At 39.9% G+C, this 23496-nt stretch overlaps 1 protein-coding gene across 1 annotated transcript; it reads right to left on the reverse strand.

Annotated features, from left to right (window-relative positions):
* Positions 1–34: 34 nt before the first annotated feature.
* On the reverse strand, positions 35–15822 carry LOC135080109 (translation elongation factor 2). Its single transcript, XM_063974793.1, has 15 exons — positions 15719–15822; positions 15158–15372; positions 14621–14814; positions 14052–14249; positions 12411–12546; positions 9055–9277; positions 8152–8298; positions 7530–7691; positions 6251–6415; positions 5044–5235; positions 4068–4247; positions 3461–3604; positions 2582–2830; positions 1200–1457; positions 35–431 (listed from the first exon to the last, which is right to left on the reverse strand). The coding sequence occupies exons 1-15, from the start codon at positions 15719–15721 to the stop codon at positions 363–365; spliced, it is 2535 nt and encodes an 844-aa protein (XP_063830863.1). The 5' UTR covers positions 15722–15822; the 3' UTR covers positions 35–362.
* Between the last annotated feature and the right edge of the window lie 7674 nt (positions 15823–23496).

The raw sequence follows: 23496 nt of genomic DNA on the forward strand, positions 1-23496 counted from the left end.
AGATTTATCGCCTACTCTACCAATAAAACACTACTTTTACAATAGAAAAATTATAATTTAAAAATTAATTACAGTATAAGTAAAGTAGTCCTGGTTCCCCACTACATATCAAGTGATAACAATTCTCACGAATGAAGGGATAGCATTATCATTTCTTTTAATATATTTATATAATTGTGATACTACATAATAACAGTCTAGTATCACACGTAATGTGGTAATATGTATTAACAATACAATATATCGACCAGCAATATTTATTGGTAGCTCGCTTGCGCTTACAAACTTATCGGCGAACATAATGGTGCGGGAGGCGCGTGTGGTACATGTTATATTACAACGGATTGTTTTAGCTACGCAGTTTACAATTTGTCCAGGTATTGAGTTAAGTCGGGGAGACCCTCCTTCAGTCCTTTCCGTTTCCTCGTTTCCTGTGAACAAACGCTAGAGTTATTATCTTGAGCTATGGAATAACATTCAAGGGTGCTATAGGTGCAAGAATGTAAAATTGTAAATGTATCGTCCGCGCCGTAGCGTGCAGTCCCGGGACATAAGGATAGAGGTCCTGTGCAGCGTTTGGACGCGGTCGAGCGTATCTTAATCTGCTTCCCGAGCACAGCCGGCGCTGTCGCGGCGCGCGCGCGCACTCCGTTAGGAGCGCACGCCACGCGCTACAGCTCGACACGGATCGTGCAGGAAGGGACAAATGACAATCAATACAGCCAAAACTGAGTATACTTTGGACTCTTTCCATTTCGAACAATGGAATCGTAAATTAGTCGTGTCGAATGAGAAATGTGACTTGCTATTGAATCGATTTTTGTCCAAAAATGACATACAAAACAAATTGCACTGAAATTGTACTAAAAAAATTCTAGTCATCATTGTCATCTTTTCCGTCATGGTCGAATGACGCAGCGCAATGAGTTTGCTAAAAAGTACATTAGTTGTTTCGTTCAATAATGCTGTAACTTCATCATCATCATTTCAGCTATAGGACGTCCTCTGCTGAACATATAGGCCTCCCCAATGAATTCCACAATGGCCGGTTGGTGGCGGCCTGAATCCAGCGCCTTCCTGCTACCTTTTTGAGGTCGTCGGTTCACCTTGTGGGTGGACGTCCTACGGGTCCTACGTAAATAGACTTGATGAAGTGATATTACCCTGTAAATAAAAAAAAAGTCTATCGTCGTAATTACCTGCACAATGACGTAGGACTTGGTGCCGGGCTCGCAAGGATCAGCGGGCAGCACTTGCCAGTGGTCGAACACGCACTGCGGGAAGGCTTGTCCTCCGGTGTTGGAGCGGAGGTCGGCGGTGAAGCCGAACGACTCGTTGACGGGCAGGTAGGCCTTGACCACGAACATCGGAGTACCGGCCACTTGGGACTCCTCGAACACGTGCCCTCGGCGTCTGTTCAGGACGCCGTAGATACCGCCCACAGCCACCTCGGGGCACTGGATACAGGGAAATGTGTTAAGAATTGGACCCACTTTCGTTATAATAACATAGAAAAGGTTTCAATAAAGAAATATTTGCAAGTTTCACGATTTAAAATTTCTAAAAATATCTATTTTTCAAGATGTAAAATGTTGATATAATAAATAAAGACGCCCGGTCTTTTCAACCGTGGCGTCCACAGAATACCAGCGTTATTCTAGATTTTACTCTAGAGCAACTGACACAACAATTTTGTTCACACAACTAATCTAATCTAATAATATCTGATTAACTATTTTGAAACAGAGTATTTTTCTTTCTTTTAAATTTTATTATTCAATAAAAACGTCATTCACAGCTACAAGGACTGCCGAATATTGGGTGTAGTTAAAATTTAGTATACACTTGTTAGATCCCCTATTCAGGCAAGGTGTATGTGGGGTGACCATGCCAAAACAAAGAACTGTTGCTCTGCCACGTCTCGGAAAGGCGGGACTATCGGTACATGCTAGCCCGCTCAGGAAAAACGTGGGTCACTACATGCTTGGTAACATACAGTGGTATGGGACAACACACTTTCATGCAAGAATATATTTTTCTCTCAATCGTGAGAAACCCCGCAACCTACAGACTGTCGGCAAATTTTAAGGCAATGAGGGCTATCGTTTTAGCGCTCACCAGTTAGCGCCACTGTAGAGTAAGGTCCTGTCACTTGCTAGTAGCGAAGACAGTGGCACCAACTGGTGAGCGCTAAAGTGGTAGGAGGACTATCGCATTTGCACTCATCAAGATGGCGCCACTGTAGAGTAAGGTCCTGTCAATCACCAGGGGTGCCAACTGTTTAGTATAAAAACGATAGCCCTCATTGTTGTTAACCGTTATGAACAAAAACAATGTACGCACTACGCACATTACTTACAGAAACCAGCGTCATGTTCTATAGAGCATGACACGCTGAGTAGGTGCCATTTTGGTTCAATAAATTTTATTCCCTCAAATATCTTTTGAACCAATAAATTTTTATTCTTTCTTCTTACACCGACTTGGTATTGGCTGCTTCATACAAATTAGACGACGACCAAACTATCAGCCGACTAAAAGTCTATAGTCTGCGGGGTCTAACTAAAAAAAATGTACATACCTGAATCTCGCACAAGTAGATGGGCTCCATAAGCCTGGGCTTGGCTGTGAGCAGGCAAGCGTAGAGGCACCGCCTGGTGGTGGGAATGATCTGACCGCCTCCCCTGTGGATGGCGTCGGTGTGCAGTGTGACGTCATAGATGTTGAAGCGCACTGCGCGCAGGTTCTCCTCGGCCATAACGCCCTCCTTGGACGCCCATTGGAATCCGGCGACGACGGAGTCCTTGATTTCGTTCAGGTACTGCACTCCCTGTTTGGATATAAATTATGGTTTAGTTTGCAGAATAGCTAGAGTGGATGTGAGCGGGGCATTCAGTAGAATGGAGGATCATTCTCAAGTGACAGTAAGCTCCAATCCATAGTGATGACTTTGTATAGATTGCGAGAAGCGTCCGAATGCAGGTAACTCAGAACTGTTTGTCGCGGAATTTCTTGAGAGGCCTTTGTCCAATAGTGAATGTCTTCTTATCAAAAAGGATCACTATCACACAATATCTTAGCAATTTCTATAAAATAATGGGGAAATCCATAGTCCCTTCCTCTGTAAAAATCTGATAGTCTCTTCAACAACTCTGCGTTTCGCATGTTACTAAGCTTCCTCGTGACTAAAGCGTGGGTGATAGTAAATAACAAGAAATTGGGTGTTTTCTATGTATAATAAGTATGTATTTACAAAAAAAAAGTATTTAAGTATGTTTATATCCGTTATCTAGTACCCATAGTACAAGCTTTGCTTAGTTTGGGACTAGGAGCGCAGTGTAAAATGTCCAAGGATATTTATTATAATTATTATTTATAAATGATCAAGACGCCTTTCGCGGCCGTCCCTCCGGCAATGTCCAACAGGATTAGCCAACAGTCGTAAAAAGAGTGTACGTACCTTAGAGCAGTCGACGAGGATGTTGGGGCCGGTGCCCTCGGGCCCGAAGCACCAGATCTTACGCGCCTCGGTCACGTCGTAGTTGTACTTGTCGGTCAGATAACGCGCACGCGTCTTGAAGTCGTCGCGGGGGTTCACGTGGCCCTGGAATAACGAATTCGTTAATTATGTCAACAACACTATAAATAGTCCCCAACTTTCCTCTGGAAAATTAGAACGTCGTGGTCCTACAGAGGTTTGTTGTCGACACGAAAAGAAGAAGAGGATACAAAATGACCTGGTGATGATAATATCAACATAAGTACACTAGTTTCTTTAATCTATTGCTACAATACTTTAAGAGTGAAAATTCAATTAAAATGCAATAATAATACAAGCATAATGCCGTTCATTGCATAAAAAAACTAACAAGTCTCAAATCGCGCCATTTTGAAAAATCCACGTATTCAAAGATGGCGATTTGCGGCGCCGCCATCTTGAAACATCCACATTACTAAGATGGCGATTCGCGGCCATTTTTAAATCTTACAAGGCGGCGACATTATCAAGTTTTTTAAGCTAATTGTGTGTACCTAAACTTATTTATTTATGTTAATGTTTTCCATACCTCGTCAATGTCCTCGGCAAGACCCTCAGGCATAGGCTGGGCCTTCATGAAGAGCCTGTTGTGCTTGTTGGGCGACTTGGACAGGCACATCTGGTCGGACTCCTGGTTCACGGTCTCGCGGTACGACACCACGGGGTCGGACTTCTTGATTGGAATGCAAGCGTGGTCCTCTTCTAAGTCCTGGAATGAGATGTTCGGTTACTATTGATGTAGACAATATCATTGATGCGCTTCTAGATCTACGTCAATAGGTAAGTGAAGCTCACGACTTTCGAATTAAAAATCTAGTCTGCATCTGCCTCTGCAAACTTTACAAATGGAAGACTAGGTACATATCGCGTCTTTTTCATTTGAGAATAAAAAACAAGCTCTTAAAAGGTTATATGTAATTTTTCTTGAATATTTTTCTAATACCCCTTTTGACCCCTCTAAAGAGCCTGTGTTATGAGTGGGTCACCACAATAATCCCAGCAGACGACGACGATCTGACTACTGTTCCTAGAGTCTAGAATGGGTACTCCGGCCGGCGTTTACTGATAACGCTCGGATCTTCTATGATATTGGTAAAACATGTTGACACATTTCTAAACCGATAAGACCAACTCATATTGCTTTGTAATGTTTTTCACATGTTTATCTTTATATTTAGTAATTTAATTTAATTTTAATTTAAGTAAGTTTAAAAAACAAATCTGGGATTTGTCTTGTGGCAACTAAACTGCGAGCGTCGGGTGATGTTTGCAGTTCGCTCCTTTATTAATTAGGTAGTTGATAATTTTTCTTTTGTCACTTTGTTTACTTTTTTTTATATAAGTTTATATTTTTCACAACAAAATTTTATTCCTAATGGTTTGCCCAACTTTATGTGTATATTTAACTGTGGAAACTTAATTGGTTTATGTGTTTTCTTACTGCACCTAAGTTAAATTATATTGTAACTGTATGTTTCCCAAAAATAAATAAATAAATAATTTACCTTGAGACAGATCTCAAGATGCAGCTCTCCGGCTCCAGCCACGATGTGCTCTCCAGACTCCTCGTTGATGCACTGCACCATGGGGTCGGACTTGGCCAGGCGCTTGAGACCCTCGACCAGCTTGGGCAGGTCGGCGGGATTCTTGGGCTCGACGGCGACACGCACCACGGGAGATACGCTGAACTTCATCACCTGGGGAGATTGAGGTATGGTTAGCACTGTTGACTCGGCAAGCGTAGTGTAGGACAGGGTTGGCGAACCAATGGCACGCGTGCCAATGATGGCACGCGACATAATATTTTGGGCACGCCACCAATCACAAATTCAGTAATTCAATAGTAAATAATGTGTTTTGATTATGAGCTATCGTATTTGCCGTCATCAGTTAGTGCCACTGTAGAGTAAGGTCGTGTCACTCACCAGTGGTGCCACTTGATACCATTAGGTGTTAATTTAATGGCACGTGTCTATGACTACTTCAATTTTTTTTTTAAATAGTGGCACGTTCAAACTTAAAGGTTCGCCATCCCTGGTGTAGGATAACCTCCAGTTAGGTAAACAGACGACTATTTCTTAGAGTAGCTGACAAAAATCTACCATTTAGTGTACTTGAAAGGTGGTCACGATCTCACAAAAAATATAGTTTTGATTATCAAGCTTGACAAGCCGAAGACAGGGTAAGGCTAAAGATTATGGTAATGTTACTCAAGACCAACTAATTTTTGTCTTTTATTTTTATGTTCAAAGATTTGAAATTGGCTTTCTATTATCATCTTGTCCTCATATAGTTTGATCAGTTGGGACTTTTGAGTCACAGATGCTTGGTTTAAATATAATTCTATTTTATAAAGTTGTATCTAACATTTATGGGGTCGCCAGCTATGGTAGCCGACAACCAATTCCAGAAAGAAATATACTTTTAGTCCACTTTGACACCCAGAAGCTTATGATAAAGTAACTGGCAACACTTGGGACTGAATTTGTTTTAATTGTAACAATCAACCTCGAGTAATCATCACTAAGTGTAATGGGAATCAAACCCACTGCACCAGAAGTTCGTACTGCGATAAAGCATACTTTTCGTATTTTTTTTTACTGTAATGTTGACTCTGTTTTATGTATGTTGTGTTTCCATGTGGCAGCAAAATAAACGTTTTTCTATCCTATTCTTTAACAGATAGAGCTAGATATGGCAGAAAGAACTCACCTTCATGTTGTGTGCGTTCTTGAAAGTGGTGATGGTTCCGGTCTTGACGAGGAACTGGTCGACGCCGACCAGACCGCAGATGTTGCCGGACGGCACGTCCTCGATGGCCTCGACGTAGCGGCCCATCATAAGGATGGTACGCTGGATGGTCTTCTCGTACAAGTCCTGCAAAGAGCGAGGTAGGTTAATAACATGATTTTTTTTAACAACTAGTGGTGTTATCTAAACTCGGCGCAAACTCGTGGCAGGCGGTGCAATAATAAGACAGTGCATATCACGTTTTCTCTCGCATTCACACTGGTTATGGGTGACGTCACACAGAGGCAGGCAGAGCGTTGTTTATATTACGTAATCTATACTATATTATAAATGCGAAAGTAACTCTGTCCGTCTGTCTTGCTTTCACGCCTAAACCACTGAACCGATTTTGATGAAATTTAGCATAGAGATAGTTTGAGTCCCGGGAAAAGACATAGGATAGTTTTTATCCCGGTTTTTGAAACAGGGACGCGCGCGATAAAGTTTTCCTGTGACAGAAAAAAATCCACGCGGGCGAAACCGTGGGCGGAAAGCTAGTAATTAATAAAATATTGGCGAGTGTGCATCTCTGTTTCAAAAATTACTTATGGCCCCGCCTGCCACGAGTGCGTTGAGTATAGTTGACGCTACAGAAAATGTGAGTATTTTCTGTTTAGATCTGATAGAAAAACAATAGAGAAAATGTATCGTCCGCGCCGTAGCGTGCAGTCCCGGGACATAAGGATAGAGGTCCTGTGCAGCGTTTGGACGCGGTCGAGCGTATCTTAATCTGCTTCCCGAGCACAGCCGGCGCTGTCGCGGCGCGCGCGCGCACTCCGTTAGGAGCGCACGCCACGCGCTACAGCTCGACACGGATCGTGCAGGAAGGGAATTCAAATAATAATTATGATTATTTCTAAAAAGTATTTATAGGTAGCGCGACGAAAGTTGAGGCGAACTCATACTCACACTGATGTATTATTTTAATACAGAACACACAAATCTATCATAATATGCAAGACAAGATATAGCGAAAGTTCACTGACTGACTCACTCATGACGAAATCTCAGAAACTACAAGTGCTAGGAGTCTCAAATTTTTCATTTGGGATTTTGCAAAATTCAACCCCTAAGGGGGTAAAACGTACGCGTACGAAGTCGCGGGCGGCTGCTAGTACAGATATACATTTTTGCTTGTGTTGATCGCCTCAACTTATGCTGCGCGACCTACACCTATTTATGTGCTCAGTTTAGTACAAACCTCTTTCTTGCCAGGCTGGAAGTTGGGTCCCATGATGCGGGCCTTCTGTCCGGTGACGACCTTGCCGGAGAACACACGACCGAAGGCGTAGAAACGACCCTTGTCGGAGGTCGGCACCATCTTGCTTACGTACATCATAAGGGGCGCCTCGGGGTCGCAGTTCTGTATGAAAGAAAATCGTTAATATTTGCTTATCAAGTGTGTAATAAAAGAAGACAGTGGTTTCTTGAAATGGTTCTAAAGTTATGGTTTTGTGAATGAAACTTGTTCATGTAAAATTTTATTTATCAGCTCTTTCCCTTCAAGTACGCGCGTATCGAGACACAATTGAAATCAATAGGGTTTTCGCGTATGAAAGATCCGCTAGATGGCGGGACGTGGAGTCTAACTGCTGCGTGATTGGTGGATTTTGACATATCTGTCAATGTCATGTCAAAAATAACCAATCATTCAGCATTTGGACCTCGCGTCTACGTATTGCCATCTGGCGGATTTTTCATACGCGAAAACCTTCATTGTTACCGCGCCTTCATGCGACTTAGGGTTTGATGGGTTAAATCTCAAAATGACATGGCATGCGAAAAGTTTCTTACTACAAAAAAAATGGTTTTAAAGGACTCACCTTGATACCAACGGCGGCCTCGTCATCGTGGGGTCCCTCGTACAACATCTCCATACGGTACTTCTGGGCCACCACGGGGGAGGGCAGGTGGATGGCAATCATCTGAAGCAGAGCCTCTCCGGCCGGCAGCCAGGTTCTCATGACGACCTAAACAACCAGATTTACAATAAATGCTATGGAAATAAATTTGTTGCAAGTATAGTGAGATATTATGGAGTATCTGTATCTAACATTTATGGGGTTGTCAATCATAGACACTAACAACCAATTCCGGAAAGAAATATGCTTTAAGTCCACTTTGACACCCAGAAGCTTATGGATAAAGTAACTGGCAACACTTGGGACTGTAAAGAAAATTGACATCAATCTGGCTGGAAATAATATCTTTTTTTTTTAACTAGAGAAAACATAAAATATTTTTTTTTACTACATATTGCATACTCTTTTTAGCCGACTTAAACAAAAGGAGGTTCTCAATTCGGTTGGTATAAATTTTGTTAATTAGGCTTATTATTTACCCTGTAGTTCAGTAATGGTGGCTTTCACCCAGAAAGGGATCCACACAGAGGAGTTTTGATAATTTTTAATGTAAAATATTGGCAGAAATAAAGACTATTAATGTACCTAATTTATTAATGTAGTCGGCCGTTTGGTGTAGTGGTTCGAAACGGACTACTATTCCGGAGGTAGCGGGTTCGATTCCCGCACAGTACAACCATTTGTGTGCATGAACATAATATTTGTTTGTATTAGACTGGGTGTTTTCTATGTATAATAAGTATGTATTAAAAAAAAAGTATTTAACTATGTTTATATCCGTTGTCTAGTACCCATAGTACAAGCTTTGCTTAGTTTGGGACTAGAAGCGCAGTGTACAATGTTCAAGGATATTTATTTATTTACCTTGAGGAGGGCCTTTCCGTCCTTGTCGGAGTCCTCGTGCTTGAGGGTGACGCCGATCTTCTTGAGCAGCGAGTCGATCTCGTCCTTCTTGAAATTCATGATGGCGTCGAACACCTTGTAGATGGGGTCGAGCACGTACATGCAGAACGAGCGCTTGTTATCGTTGTCCTTCTGCTTGGCCCACTTCTTGGTCTTGGCGTTGAAGAAGTTCTCTCCCCATAGTCTGGTGGAGGAGCAGAAACGTTAATGCTGAACTGCTGATGCTGCTAAATAAGTCATGTTTTGGAGATTATAGGCGTGTGACGGGCCAGTTTCTTGACAGAGCCGAGGTGCATGTTTTGATAGGCCGATTCCTGCCCGGTCCGGCGTCGGCCCATCGGGTGGGAAGCAAATCAGTTCGTCAAACACGCTCTTAGGCTAAGTACTCGACGTAAATTCTTACTCGGATAAAGAAATACTATATTTTTACATAGGACTGTTTACATGATCGCTATTCTTAGCCTAATTACTAAAAATAATGAATAAATCGATTTACACTTAGAACATTGCGTCGAGTCATTAGAGCAATTACAATGTCAGAGCCCTTTTGAACTTGTTTCGACAACGGCATCAAATTAACGCCGGGTCAAACCGGTCTGGCGGGCAAGATGCCATTAGTATGGGGTGGTTGCGTTTGCGTTCTTACACGCATGCTAACGTGAAGTGAAAACGCGTCGCTTACAGTTTTTTCTCAAAGAAAAAGAAGTTACATGTAACGCCTTGGTGATTTTCTATTCGTATGCGAATTTAAGATATGTGTGTATTTACTTGTTATTGCATTGTTTCGGAAGCCTACAACAAAGTATAACGTTATTTAGCTTGTTTCTCAACAATAGTTGTGAAGAGCTCACAGAAGCAATCCACCAATCCAAGCTGAGAAATAATGTTCGTCCTTTTCTGCCGCTGGTGTATAGCATCAATAACTTTACCCAGTATCAACGGGACGAATTACCTGAACCAAATAAAATTTACAATAGTGTTAATATTATGGAACTTGATAAAAATTTTATCAGCGTGTTTTTAGAATAGATACGTCGTTTCTTTCAAATACCTAAACTGCAATGAAACACTAGAAAATACCATGAAAGTCACAGGGCCGCCATTTAACTGCATGACTCATTGAAGCACTCCATCGGTGTTATTTATTTAGGCTACCGCAATAACGTCGACTCGTTATATCATCATTACCGATCGATTTACATCCACGTGTGAATATCTTGACTCCCACGTGACTTGAAATTTCAACAAGTATCGCTTTACTTTATAATGATACTTCATACGCGTGGATCCCGTTTTATGGAGTTTCATAAAATCCGTTGTTCTTAGTGAGCACCTACGTTCTAAAAGGAACCCCCCATGCAAAATTTGAGACTCCTAGCACTTGTAATTACTGAGATTTCGTGATGAGTGAGTGAATCAGTCAATCAGTGACCTTTCGCTTTTATAGATACTAGATTTTTAAACAACATTGGTATACCTGTTTGTATAAGTGGACAACAGATTTTATTTGTACTTAAAACATTATAAAATTTATAAATGACTAGCGGCCGCCCGCGAATACCGTACGCGTGGGTGCACCCTTAGGGGTGGTTTCGTAAAATCCGTTCTTAGCGGATGTCTACCTACAAATTTCAAGTTTGTAGGTGTTATAGTTTTTGAGATTTCGTGATTAATAGTGAGTGGTATTTCGAGTTATAAGTTAGAGGAGACGAGGAGTCGATAGCCGATACATCAGTACGGCTAGCACGAAAAACTTTCGAGTTCAAATCGTTTGCGTACTCGAATCGCCATCAAAAGATTTAGTAAGAAAACTACAACAGCGCCCTTCTGAACGTGTCGTAAAGTGAACTTAGTATGAGATGTGGTTGCACGAAACTTATTCTGAGAATCAAAATTGTCACTATCGTTTCATTCGAAGATTGAGTATCGAATTTTATTGAATACGCAAACGATTCGAAAACGAAAGTTGTTCATGCTAGAGGTACAGAACGTTCGAAGAAAGAAAAAGGTTGCTAATAAAAAAAAAATCAAACCGAAAAAAGTAAAACGTGGCCCAACGTGAGCTAAAAGTCGGCGGTTTGTGCCGGCAGCGTGATTGTCCACGCGGCGAGTTGTGGTAGCAACGGGCCTCCCGCGTGGTAATTTCCGCTCGACTTTCACAAGGTTTTTATGTAAGTACAGTGGACCAAATAAGTTACCCGCCGGGCTAGAATGCGCGCCGTAATAAAATCTTATCGATGATTTTAGACGACAAATGTATGGGCTTATCGCGTAAAAGCGATAAAATGGCGTGGCGTGATAAACGCGGCACGCATCCTAGGCGTACAGCAAAGTAATGTGATAAAAATCGCTTTACTCAAAAAACTTTTTTTTTTTCTTTGAAATAGAGCAATAATCGTGGAATTGCATGTACATTTCGCATGTTCATTGTCGGTTTTTATTTATAAGCTCATGTCATAGTTATCAACTGGTGTATAATGATAATAAGACTGTTGATTATGCCGATTGCTGATAAGACCCCAGTTTATAGCATACATAATAACAATATGTTTTTGCAATCTAATTTTAGAAAAACCTAGAAACAACTACAGAAAGAGATAAACATTGCTACAGAGTAAACTGAAAAAAGATGCGAGGATTATGTGGGGAAAAAACAAAAAAGCTATAGGAATAAGTTACTTCTGGTTCAATTCCCATGTGAAACATCTGAAAATTCTGCAAGTCATGACATCACTGCTTATCTGTATCTTTCTAGAACACTATAATCCAGGCTTCTCCAACACAAGTATGAATATCCATTTATTAAGTGCAGGCATGTTGGTGATGATGCAGTCTAGGGTGGTCCCTAAACTGCATGAGATGATTGTGAATATAGATCGTTTCATCCACGAAGACGCGCCCATCCAATTTTTGGTCGAGAAAAGTGCGGGGAGTTTGATCCGAGCAATCCGAGCGACATTATTTTAGTGTGCGTGCGTGTGCACTCATGGATATAACATCACATCAAACATTAGCGGAAGAATGGTGGGGCGCGTCTTCGTGGATGAAACTATCTATGCCATTGGTTCACAAAGTGGGGGGCTCGCACCCGAGGGGAGGAGCAGTCCTTTAAAGGGGGGCGCGGGCAATCTGTGTATTTAAGTATAAAAACCTGTGACCGCTGAGAGAATGCATTCCAGACTGCTCGATACGACCAATAAATAATCTTGACTGGAGGAGGGGGGCGCGGAATTTTTTATATGGTCGAAAAGGGGCGCGTCTCAAATAAGTTTGGGAATCTATGCCTTTTGCTGCATAAAAATAAAGGTCATTCTTACCTGTTCATGAGCTTGACCAGGTCGATCTTGAACTTGTCGGCATACATCTCGGAGAACTGCTTGAGGGTGAAGGCCCATCCGTGCAGGCCGGAGCCGAAGCCCACGGAGCCTTTGCTGGGGTCTACGCGCACCTCACCTGGATTACAAGGTTACTTGGTTACCCACCAGTTACCAAAAACTTTTTAGCATTAGTGAAATGTTGGTCTTAATTGTAACCTTTTTTATTAGCCCTTGCTAGGGTCTAGGTGCACCTCGCCTGCATCACAAGGTTACTTGGTTACCCACCAGTTATCAAAAACTTTTTAGCATTAGTGAAATGTTGGTCTTAATTGTAACCTTTTTTATTAGCCCTTGCTAGGGTCTATGCGCACCTCACCTGGATTACAAGGTTACTTGGTTACACACCAGTTATCAAAAACGTTTTAGCACATCTTCTCTGCACTTTTGAAATTTTGGTCTCAACTGTAAGCCTAGGCGCAGACCACCGATTTTTAGTTGGCCAAAAGTACCGATTTGGTATCTGCCGATTCTTCATACAAATTAGAATCGGGCCCAACTATCGGCCAACTAAAAGTCGTAGCTGGTCTGCGCCTTGGCTAAGATAAAGAATTATTTAATAATTTAATCTCGTAAAAAAGTCCTACTGCCTATTATAATAATAATAATAATAAATACACTTTATTTTATTTCATATTTCATACAAGTCTTTTTATTGTCCCATATTATTACTAGATGAACCCATAGGTATCACTCTCAGGGACTTGTTGGTTCTTCTAAAACTTTATAGTATTTTAAGAAGATATAATTTACATGCATAATGCATAAGTATTACATAACGAAACTTAAAGAAAATTAAGCAAGAAGAATGAGTAAGTGTGACCTTGGCAATGTCAGAAGTCGCGCTATTTCGCCTCACGTGTTGATATTGTGCTGATAAGTTATTCTAAAAGATAGCAACAGTGTTATTTACTTCAAAGTAAAGTTATAGTGATTACTGCCAAGAGATAATGGGAGTAGGTTATAGGTTCAAATCCCATGAAAAGCATCATATTTGTACTTGAATCAGGTATTTATTGTGGTTATCCATCAATTTGTTCACTTGACAAGTTCAGTATTTTTAAATTTTAGCAGAATCTGGGTTTATAATGTATTTATTGAACATTTAAAGTATTTTTAAGCATTCAAATGTTCAGTAAATCTAGTTATGTACAATATATTGATGCAGCAAAAGCTGCAGTTTGCATTACATAACTCAGTAACTAAGGTTGGCATTTTAACCTCTGCCTTGGAACCAAGTTTCTAAGAAAATCAATAACAGCTAGTTCCATTAAGGCCAAGTTTAAATTTAAGTCAACAATGTGGAATTTATTTTTATGTAGCTGGCAAGCTGGCTGCTGGCTTACAATAGCTATAATAATGGAACATTTCATACTGAGTAAATTTCTATAGATTTTGTAGGTAACAAGCGGTTTTTTTATGGTTTGACCATTGTTCTTGCTTGCTAAACCCATGCTTACCTGGGTGAACAAAGAATTTGCAGCTGCTCTATTATTGACCATTTTGAATTTGAGAATAAAGGGCAAGGCAAAAATCTGCCTAGCAACAAAAGAGGTACAAAAATATCTAGGTAGTCTGACTTACCCATGGGACCACTGTCATCAGAGTAGGTAGCAATAATAACGTTAACGTTTTCAACGATACGCTGGAAAGTCTGGTAGAGCTCTTCTGATTCCAACTGCAGCTCGAGCAGAGCGCGGTCCATTTTGTTCATGAAAAGAATAGGCTTGATACGCTCGGCGATGGCTTGACGCAGCACGGTTTCAGTTTGTACACACACACCTGTAAAAATTATGTTGGTTAGGTATTGCATCTTGGGAGTTTTTCCAATAATACACCTAGGTACTAAAAAGTAAAAAATTTCTTTGTAATGTAGTGTTGGATTGAGGGATTCTTTTTAAGATTTATATTGAAAAATGTATGTTACTGTATGAAAAGTGTTCTTTGATAATTAGACCACAACTCAAATACAGAAGAACTACAATGACTAAAATAATACATAACAAATAGCTTTTATAAATATCATGCAATCAGTCAGAGGACTTAAACAGATTTGTTCTGTGGTTATAGGTAACACACAAAAAATTAACAACAAAATTAGTTTCTATGTGATAATAGAAATATTTGTTGATAATAAACACAAAATAACTTACCAGAGACACAGTCTACCACGACCAGGGCTCCGTCTGTGACACGGAGAGCAGCTGTCACCTCAGAGGAGAAGTCAACGTGCCCGGGGGAGTCGATCAAGTTGATCAAGAAACCCTTCTCTCCCTTCTCACACTGGTCAGCGTTGGTGATAAATACCAAGTCTTTTTCTTCGAGCTCGAAGAACATAGAAATAGCACTGTGGAATAATAATTGTATTTCAATATTTTTTTCATAGCTGATAATTTTGAAGTATGGGTATAGAAAACATCAGATGGCCGTTCTAAGAATCTTCAATGTTTCTCAGTTTGGTATGGTAAGAACATTCATCACTTGAATAACATTGTGCAATTTATAAATAAAGTCCATTGTTTATCATTGTGCAACCTATGCAATCATTAATGTAACACTATATTATTTTACTTACGTTGTAATTTTTATTTAGTAAGGAAATCATTAAAAATATTTTTTTGACATTGCATCAAAAAGAAAGTTGAAAGGTTATTGCACCATGTGGTGAATGTTTGGCAATTAGTACTCACGTAGACTTGATGGTGATACATCTGTCCTGTTCATCCTTGCGGGTGTCTGTGAAGCGGGTCTCACCGGCTCGGGCGCCGGCAATGATACCGGCCTTGGAGACCAGCGAGTCTGTGAGCGTCGACTTGCCGTGGTCGACGTGAGCGATGACGGACATGTTGCGGATGTTCCGCTTTTTGTCCATCATCCCACGGATCTCGTCTACCGTAAAATTCACCTGCACAAACCAGAAAACACCTCGTCAACATCGTACACATCACAACACAGATGGTGCAGCACTTGTCATACGCACGTTTCATTTTCGTATTTATTAGGCTACCGGGGCCTCTAGAACGACCGAAACTGAGGCTTAAGGCCTGTTCGCAGAGGTAATTCATTCACTAAACACTGGAACCTCCCACTTAAACACTTGGAAGGAAACGTCACCCGACGACAAAGACGGTCGTGAAGAAGTATCAAACTTAACGCAATAAAACACGGATTTCGCGAAATATATGCACAAATCGTTAGCACAATATCACCGCTACACTTTTCTGAACACGATGACGCAGATTATTACTCACCATATTGGATGGTTTTTGATTTTATTTCAATAAAATAAACTACCATACACCAGCAATGGCGTACGCTTGAAAAAGGACCCGTTTCACGTCAGTTTGTCGAAGGCCGGATGCAGTGTTGCCAACTCGGATTTTGAAAAAGTCGTAGGACAGATTAGAAAATTACGTAGAAATGGTACAATTTCCATATAGAAAATACGTAGATCTACGTACTTTTTTTTCTGAGTGAAATGAAGAGAGTAGGGGTAGGTAAAAAGTAATAAAACGACAATTTATATTACCCTAAAAGTAGTAAAGCACTTTTATTGTGTATCATTTTCAGACAAATTTTTATACAAAATTATATTTGTTGGAAAGAAGGAAGGAAGTTGAAAAATACAACAACACCTTCGAAATCTTAGCACAATCTTAGTTCGAAATATTTTTATAGTGAAAATTCACTTTGACCGTTTGACGGTTTACACACACTGTCACGTCACATTTCAAATTTCATATCAGTGGGTCTAGACAAAGTGCACATTTTAATCGCAAACCAGTCGAAAAGCCTTTTTTTTGTATGGAGTTTTGACGAATTTGATTTTCGATTCGATCAAAAAGTGCACTTTATCTAGACCCACAGATCAAGGCTTTTCAGTGAGATTTACAGGGGGGCGCCGCTGTACAGCATTTTTTCTATGGGGAAATGTCAAAATAACATTAGTTCCGACTTTTGCCACATGCCAAATAACCGTGATCGGAACCATGATCGAACTTTTTCGCGAAAGTAAAGGAAACGATGCCCATTCAGCCTATTTTGCAAATTTGATAGAAAATACGTAGATTCTGGGACTAAAGTTCGTAGGTTTGCAAGGAAGGCTTAAAATACGTAGATCTACGTAAAAATACGTAGAGTTGGCAACCCTGGCCGGATGTTAACCCGACAGCCATAGACAAAATAAGGTTGCCAGTAAACAAAATCAATAGTCCAGCCAGTCATTGAAAACGCGCCACAGATGGCGCCCTTGAAGGTGTTGATTAAACTATTACAACAAAAAAAATGTTCTAAAACTTCAGTTTTTTTTATGTCTGTTCAAGACAGGGCCCAAGAAAAAACTAAATTCCGCACGTAAATGAATGGTAGTTTGAAGAATGGAGTGCAGATCAAATAAGTATCTTTAAACTTATAATTGAAATAAAATAGTAACGGGATAATACATTTTAGAGTAGCATAAACTCAGAATAATCCACCAGATTTTCTGTAGGTTCAAATAGAACAATACCTAAAGCCGGGTCTCTAGCGCCAAAAAATGTTTTGCCCTACACCAGTGTTGGCGAACCAATGGCACGCGTGCCAATGATGGCACGCGACATAATATTTTGGGCACGCCACCAATCACAAATTCAGTAATTCAATAGTAAATAATGTGTTTTGATTATGAGCTATCGTATTTGCCGTCATCAGTTAGTGCCACTGTAGAATAAGGTCGTGTCACTCACCAGTGGTGCCACTTGATAGCATTAGGTGTTAATTTAATGGCACGTGTCTATGACTACTTCAATTTTTTTTTAAATAGTGGCACGTTCAAACATAAAGGTTCGCCATCCCTGCCCTACACAATCCACAAAAACATGTCAATGCAAAATTTTTTGTGAGCAATTATGTTGAATGTTGAGATGTTTTTGTTGAAAGATTGTTTTTCTTTTTGATTTAGCAAACAAACGACACTAGCGCCATGTAAATGCTTCCGGTATTAATTCATTTGGTAAAAAAAAAACTGAAACCATAGAGAATTGATTTAAAAAAAAACATACCACGTGGGTATTTTGTCATAGTTCAAATATTGTAGGATAGATGGCATTTACTGAGACTTTTGATATTATGTGATAAATACGTTTACTAGATGGCGTTACCAGTCTCAAATCGATTCAAAATCTTCTTTATGTACTTAGGATGTCCTAACAAAAAAATTAAATTGTTGTAGTTTTTGTTCATTTAACTTGAATACCAACGAAATTTTTAAAATATATTTTACTAGCTTTTGCTCGCGGCTTCACCCGCGTGAAATACCTACTGTAGTTTCATCAAAATCCGTTCAGTAATTTTAGCGTGAAAGAGTAACAAACATCCAGACATCCAAACTTTCGCATTTATAATATTAATAGGATAGTACGATTGCATTTTAATTACTTTCATCGTAGGTACCTACCTACCTACTAACTTGAGTTGCGAAATCTTTCAAGACAAATCAAATTGCCTCCAGCCCTTGTCCCACCATGTCAGGTCAAGAATTAAACTTCATCATAGGAAAACATTTTACTTTATTGTAAGTCTGTGTCTGTTGATTTGCACCCATTGTTAGAGGTATAATGATCACCTGTTGATCACTAAATAAAGCCAACCAAAGCGTACTTACCTTGTTAAAAACTGTTGCATTATTTTTTAAATACAATAAGACCCTTAAATAATTGTCATAACCCAATTCTTTTGTAATTGTGGCATTTGCTTGCAGTGGGTTACAGAATAAAGATCGACCGATATGATGGCATTAGGAGGGCCAAGGGGGATTTCATGTAGGGGGCCAGTAAAGTAGTTAACATTTCCATTGCTAGGGTGCATTGCGTAGGGTGGCATAATTTGAAAGTACACAGCGACCAAGTTCGCAAGTCGGTAATACAACTTTAGAAAAAAATATCGGACAGCACGATTTATGGATTTAGGCGGGTTTATGGCTAGGTAGCTCTTTCAGACAACTCAGGGAGAGCATAGTTTACAGACCATTGTGGGTAGTTTATACGAGGAATGCTGTAGGGAAAAATCTTGAACACGTATAACCTATCTACCTAATATCGCGAAGCAGGTAACTCAGGTTTACCATCAGGTGATCCGTCTGCTCGTTTGCCTCCTGTCACATAAACAAAAACTAAGTATTGCATCTACTTTTTTCATTCAGAAAATGGAAGAGTACAAGTCACCGTATTGCGAAAGGTTGTGGGTTCGATTTCGACATGACTAGTTTTTTTAATGCTACCTACCTAATCTGATAAACACTTGAAGGTAAACAAACTGCGTTTTAACGACATCAAATTAACCAAAGAAGTACATAATAAGTAGGTACGATTGCAGCATCGCAGGAAACTAAAACATTAGGCAGATATGTAATCAGACTCACGCTCACGTTCTGTGACACACGTGATATCAATAAACTCAAGATATACGGTCTGCTAGTTACCTCCTAAGAATAATAAGATGCATCTAATAAAAACTTGAAGGTGATCACGGCTATTAATAATGTCATTATTCCTGGCGATACCTACATTCGCACTCCGCACCGACGACACTTCTGAGAAAAATAAAAATATAAATTAGACATCATACATAGGTACTTACATTATTTTACTGTTCGAGGTAAGTAAATATTCTGAAAAATACTGTTCATTCATTATGTTATTTCATAATGACGATATACACTTACATAGGACAGTCTATAAATTTTTCACAAACGTCTGGGTTCGAATCCTCGGTAGAGCACACAGGAACGGTAAAAAATGTGCTAAGTAGGGAGGGCTGGCTAGTGAGCAAGTGTAAAATCTTAAACTAAGTAGGTAGGTAGGCTTACATAAGGGTTTTCCAGCCATATCCCCTCCTTATTAATCTTTTAAAAATATTATTTTGTTAATATTGGATTTTATCATACGTATAATGATGTTCGTTTGTTACTTTCGTGTTATGTCCAACTTAATAAGCCGGGGCCAGCAGGGGTGTGCCAAGGTCAAGGGTGGCTCGCGGCAATTGAGCTATCCGCCCCCATCAGACAGTTCCCGTAACACGCCGTAACGAGAAGCGAAATCGATAACTTATTACTATTATTACGGGACTAGGGGGCGCGTGCTGTCGGATCGATTTTTGCAAGCAAATGATCATGCGATACCATTTTGATATAGGTTTTTACCCTCGTGGGACGTTTTTTATTGTTTTCATACAAATTAAAAGTTTTTTAGATGTGTTTGTACTTTTAGCAGCAGCAGCAGCAACAACAGCAGATGACACTAGTTATAGTCCTTGTTCTTCTTTGATTAAAAATATATTTAACGCTCAAGTAATATCAGCCAATGGCAATCGAGTAACACGCATCCCTGCCACAGGGAGCACCTAAGAGCGTAATCTCCGGTTTTTTCATCATCCAGCTCTTTTTCGAGGTCCTTAACTTCTGATACAAAGAAAATCCAAATTATTGCTTCTTTCTTCTGCCCACAATCCTTATGAATCCTCATCGTCATCATTTCAGCCACAGGACGTCTACTGCTGAACATAGGCCTCCCCCAATGACTTCCATATCGCCCGCTTGGTAGCTTGGGACGTCTCCTAATACAGGTTTCCTAAACTTAAAAGGAGACACCCAACCCCTGTAAATGTGTCTTATAAGAAAATAAAGAAATTTTTGAATTTGAATTTTTTTAATTTTTGCATGCAGCGCTTTCCTGCGTCTCACGCTGCGTTTTCCGCAACCGTGGGCTGCGTTTTTGCATTTATACTAATGACTGCTGAACCCTAAAGCCCAAGTGATGTGAGTCAACGAACGCTCCTATTTTCCACCGGGGCGTGTAGCAACGGGGATTAGCGGAGATGCGTATACTAGTAATTGGCCCGGATTTGGCCGCGGGCCAGGTGACACAGCACGCGCGGAACACATCGCCACTTCCGTGGAAACTGTATGTAACAACTAAAACTATGGTAGTATCTAAGGTAGGTAGTACAAAAATTATAGTACATATCAATCACAGGAAAACCAAAATGACCGACATACTTAGCTCGCAGAATTGCTAAAATCAAGTGGCAGTGGGCGGGGCACGTAGCTCGTAGAGACGATGGCCGTTGGGGTAGAAAAGTTCTCGAGTGGCAACCACGGGCCGGAAGACGTAGCGTGGTGAGAGTCCTAGGTGGACTGACGATCTGGTAAAGGTCGCGGGAAGAACCGGAAGCGGGCAGCCCAGGACCGGTCGTTATGGAAAGCATTGGGGGAGGCCTTTGTCCAGCAGTGGACGTCATTTGGCTGAAACGGACGAACAAAAATCATGTGGTACCTAACTATATTTATAATTCGCGTTAAATAATTCAGAAGTTTCATTACCATAATTCATTCTGTTCTGAAAATAGCCCAGTGTGAAAGGTCGTTCGAGTTACACGTGGAGCAGTCGATTTTTTCAAGTTGATTTTATTTGCTACGTGACCATGGACATCTGATAAAAAATATAAATTTCAATTAATATTGTGAATACCTACCTACCTACCTACCTACTCTTACTTTTCTGTGACGATATCGCATCTAAATAAAAGTATTGTGCAATAAGCGGCGCGCATGTGGCGTCGTCGGAGTCGGCTCGGGTCGGTCGATGGTCATTCAGTGTCTGAAAAAAGTACCTAAATCTAAAAAAAATAATTTCTGTTCGTTTATCTTGCTAAAACTCGAGAACTGCTGGACCAATTTGGCTAATTTTTGTTCTGAAATTAGTGGTATGGGGCGCGGATCAGGCAATATGATCTAACTAAATGTTTGATTTCGAATTCTCTAAAATATACATTTAAGTAGGTATATAATAAGAAAACCGTTTTTTTACAGCGAATAATAACAACAAGTCTACAGTTTAAGTGGTGCCTCCAACTTTCCAATCGCTTGGCAAATTTTCAGAAAGCGGAAACCTTGAACATTTTACGGGACATTTTTACGGGCGATTCAGAGAAATAGCGCGTAATGTTTGTTTACTGCTGTTTACGCCAATAAATCTAATTAAGTGTGTCGAGAAAAGTTTCTGATATCAGGAATCAGTTTTAAATATCGTGGTTAGTTAGAATTTGATTATAGGTAGGTATATAAAACAAACTCAAATGAAATGAAGTACTCTAGTACTGAGACCTATCTATGAGAAATAGAGCTCTTTTTAAATAGCTACTGCTACTTGACGTAACATTATGCAATATTTTATTTTATTACCTATGAAATAAATTTACGCTATTATTTATTTATTTTTCTCCAATTCTCTTCTTACTAATTTCTGACAAAATGAACTGGTTAATGGTTAACATCTCTATTAGGTATTACATCTTTACAGTAACTTCCCTTGACTGTTTGTACAGTCGACAGCACTTCAGACACATACCACCTACCAGTAAATTCATTTTGTAAAATACAACCTTTTACATCTACTTAAGATACCTCAGTGTTTACCTTGAGTGCATGTCATCTGCAAGTGCGACTACGATCGGCTTTACAAGTGGCCATAATTATATCAAGCACTTATTAATGTAGTTGACTGAACTCTTCTTTCGTCAGATGAACTCCAGCCCAATTTTTCAACCGAATATCAGTTGAATGGAGTGATGAATGAAGAGCTTTGTACCGATTCTCCGAAATCGTTGCGCAAGAGGCTACTTGACACACCATCTCGCCACTTTATCACACACTTTATTTAACCTTTATATCGTTACACAAAAAGTTGCTTTTCCCACAGTTGAATAACAACTGAAAATATACAGATTGAAGTGCCCATTGGGACATTTGCCAGTGTTTCGGGAAACGTATGAAACACTAGTAAATAAATAAACGTGATGCAATTTAAGAAACTTTCTAGAATTCGGAATTCTTCAAATAAATTTCGCGTGAGCTGCTGAAAGATTTGGCCCTGGCTTTATAAACAGTGGTGACTAAATGGTGGATTCGTCGAAATCTGAAGGTGTCTTCCACCCTGTACCTAGAATCCCACACTATAAATAACGGACATTTACTTATCTGCAAGTTTCTACCACGGCTTGGCTCGGGTAGATTGCGGTCTGTCCCTAATTTTAATACCTCGTTAAAGTTGTATCACCAAAAGCTTCATAAATGATATTATAAGTTCGTTTTCATATCCCTAACTTGAGAATTAATGGCCGATTGAGGGTACCGCAAATTTTTATCGTCTAGTATTTTCGCTCATTTTCTAAAGGGAACAAATAGTTAATTTTACTGCCTATACTTATTATGAACGAACTGGTATGCCTACTGAGAAAGATACCTACGAATGTAATACCTACGGCTACGATTAAGTAAATTTAAACGTATTGCTATTCATTATTATATGCGGATGATGAGTTAATTTTAAAATAACCAGTCAAAAAATTTACAAAATAATTCAAAAGCATTAACGCACTATAATAGCGACACATATACCTATCTAAAACAGTATACTTGCTGCTTCTGCGACATCTGGCGACAATAAAGCCGCTGTCGATTTATTCGTCGCGCGCTATATCGAGCGCGCGTACGACTACGAGCGTTCGTAGCGTAGACCGCGAACGCTACTAGACGCGCTACAGATAGTTTTGTAAACTTTCAGTCGTAGAACGTAGAGCTTTTGTGATTTAAATTCCCCAAATCGCAATTTCATTTACATTGGTTTGTGTATACATATTTTTTATTTTATTGAATTTAGTTTTAAAAGTAGGCACTGAGTTTGTCCACGTTAGGTGTGTTGGTTCATAGACGGGACTATTCCCACCTCTCCAACTTCTGTGTAGCCAGGATCTACAGCTTGACCGCCAATATAAACCTAACCAATGAAGGTCATAGACATAGACGTTTAAGAAGTAGAGTTCTTTCAAACCAGCAACGCATTTTTCAGATCGAATATGGTTACTAAAACACTGGGTAATTTTCCCAACCCATTTACCCATAGTTCAATAGAAATTATAATGAAAGAGAGAAATACCCTTTGATTTAACCTGTTGTCAAGTAGTAGTGTACGAGTACCTACTAGCCAAAAGTATC

Source organism: Ostrinia nubilalis, chromosome 17, assembly GCF_963855985.1.
Source record: "Ostrinia nubilalis chromosome 17, ilOstNubi1.1, whole genome shotgun sequence".
Lineage (NCBI taxonomy): Eukaryota > Metazoa > Arthropoda > Insecta > Lepidoptera > Crambidae > Ostrinia > Ostrinia nubilalis.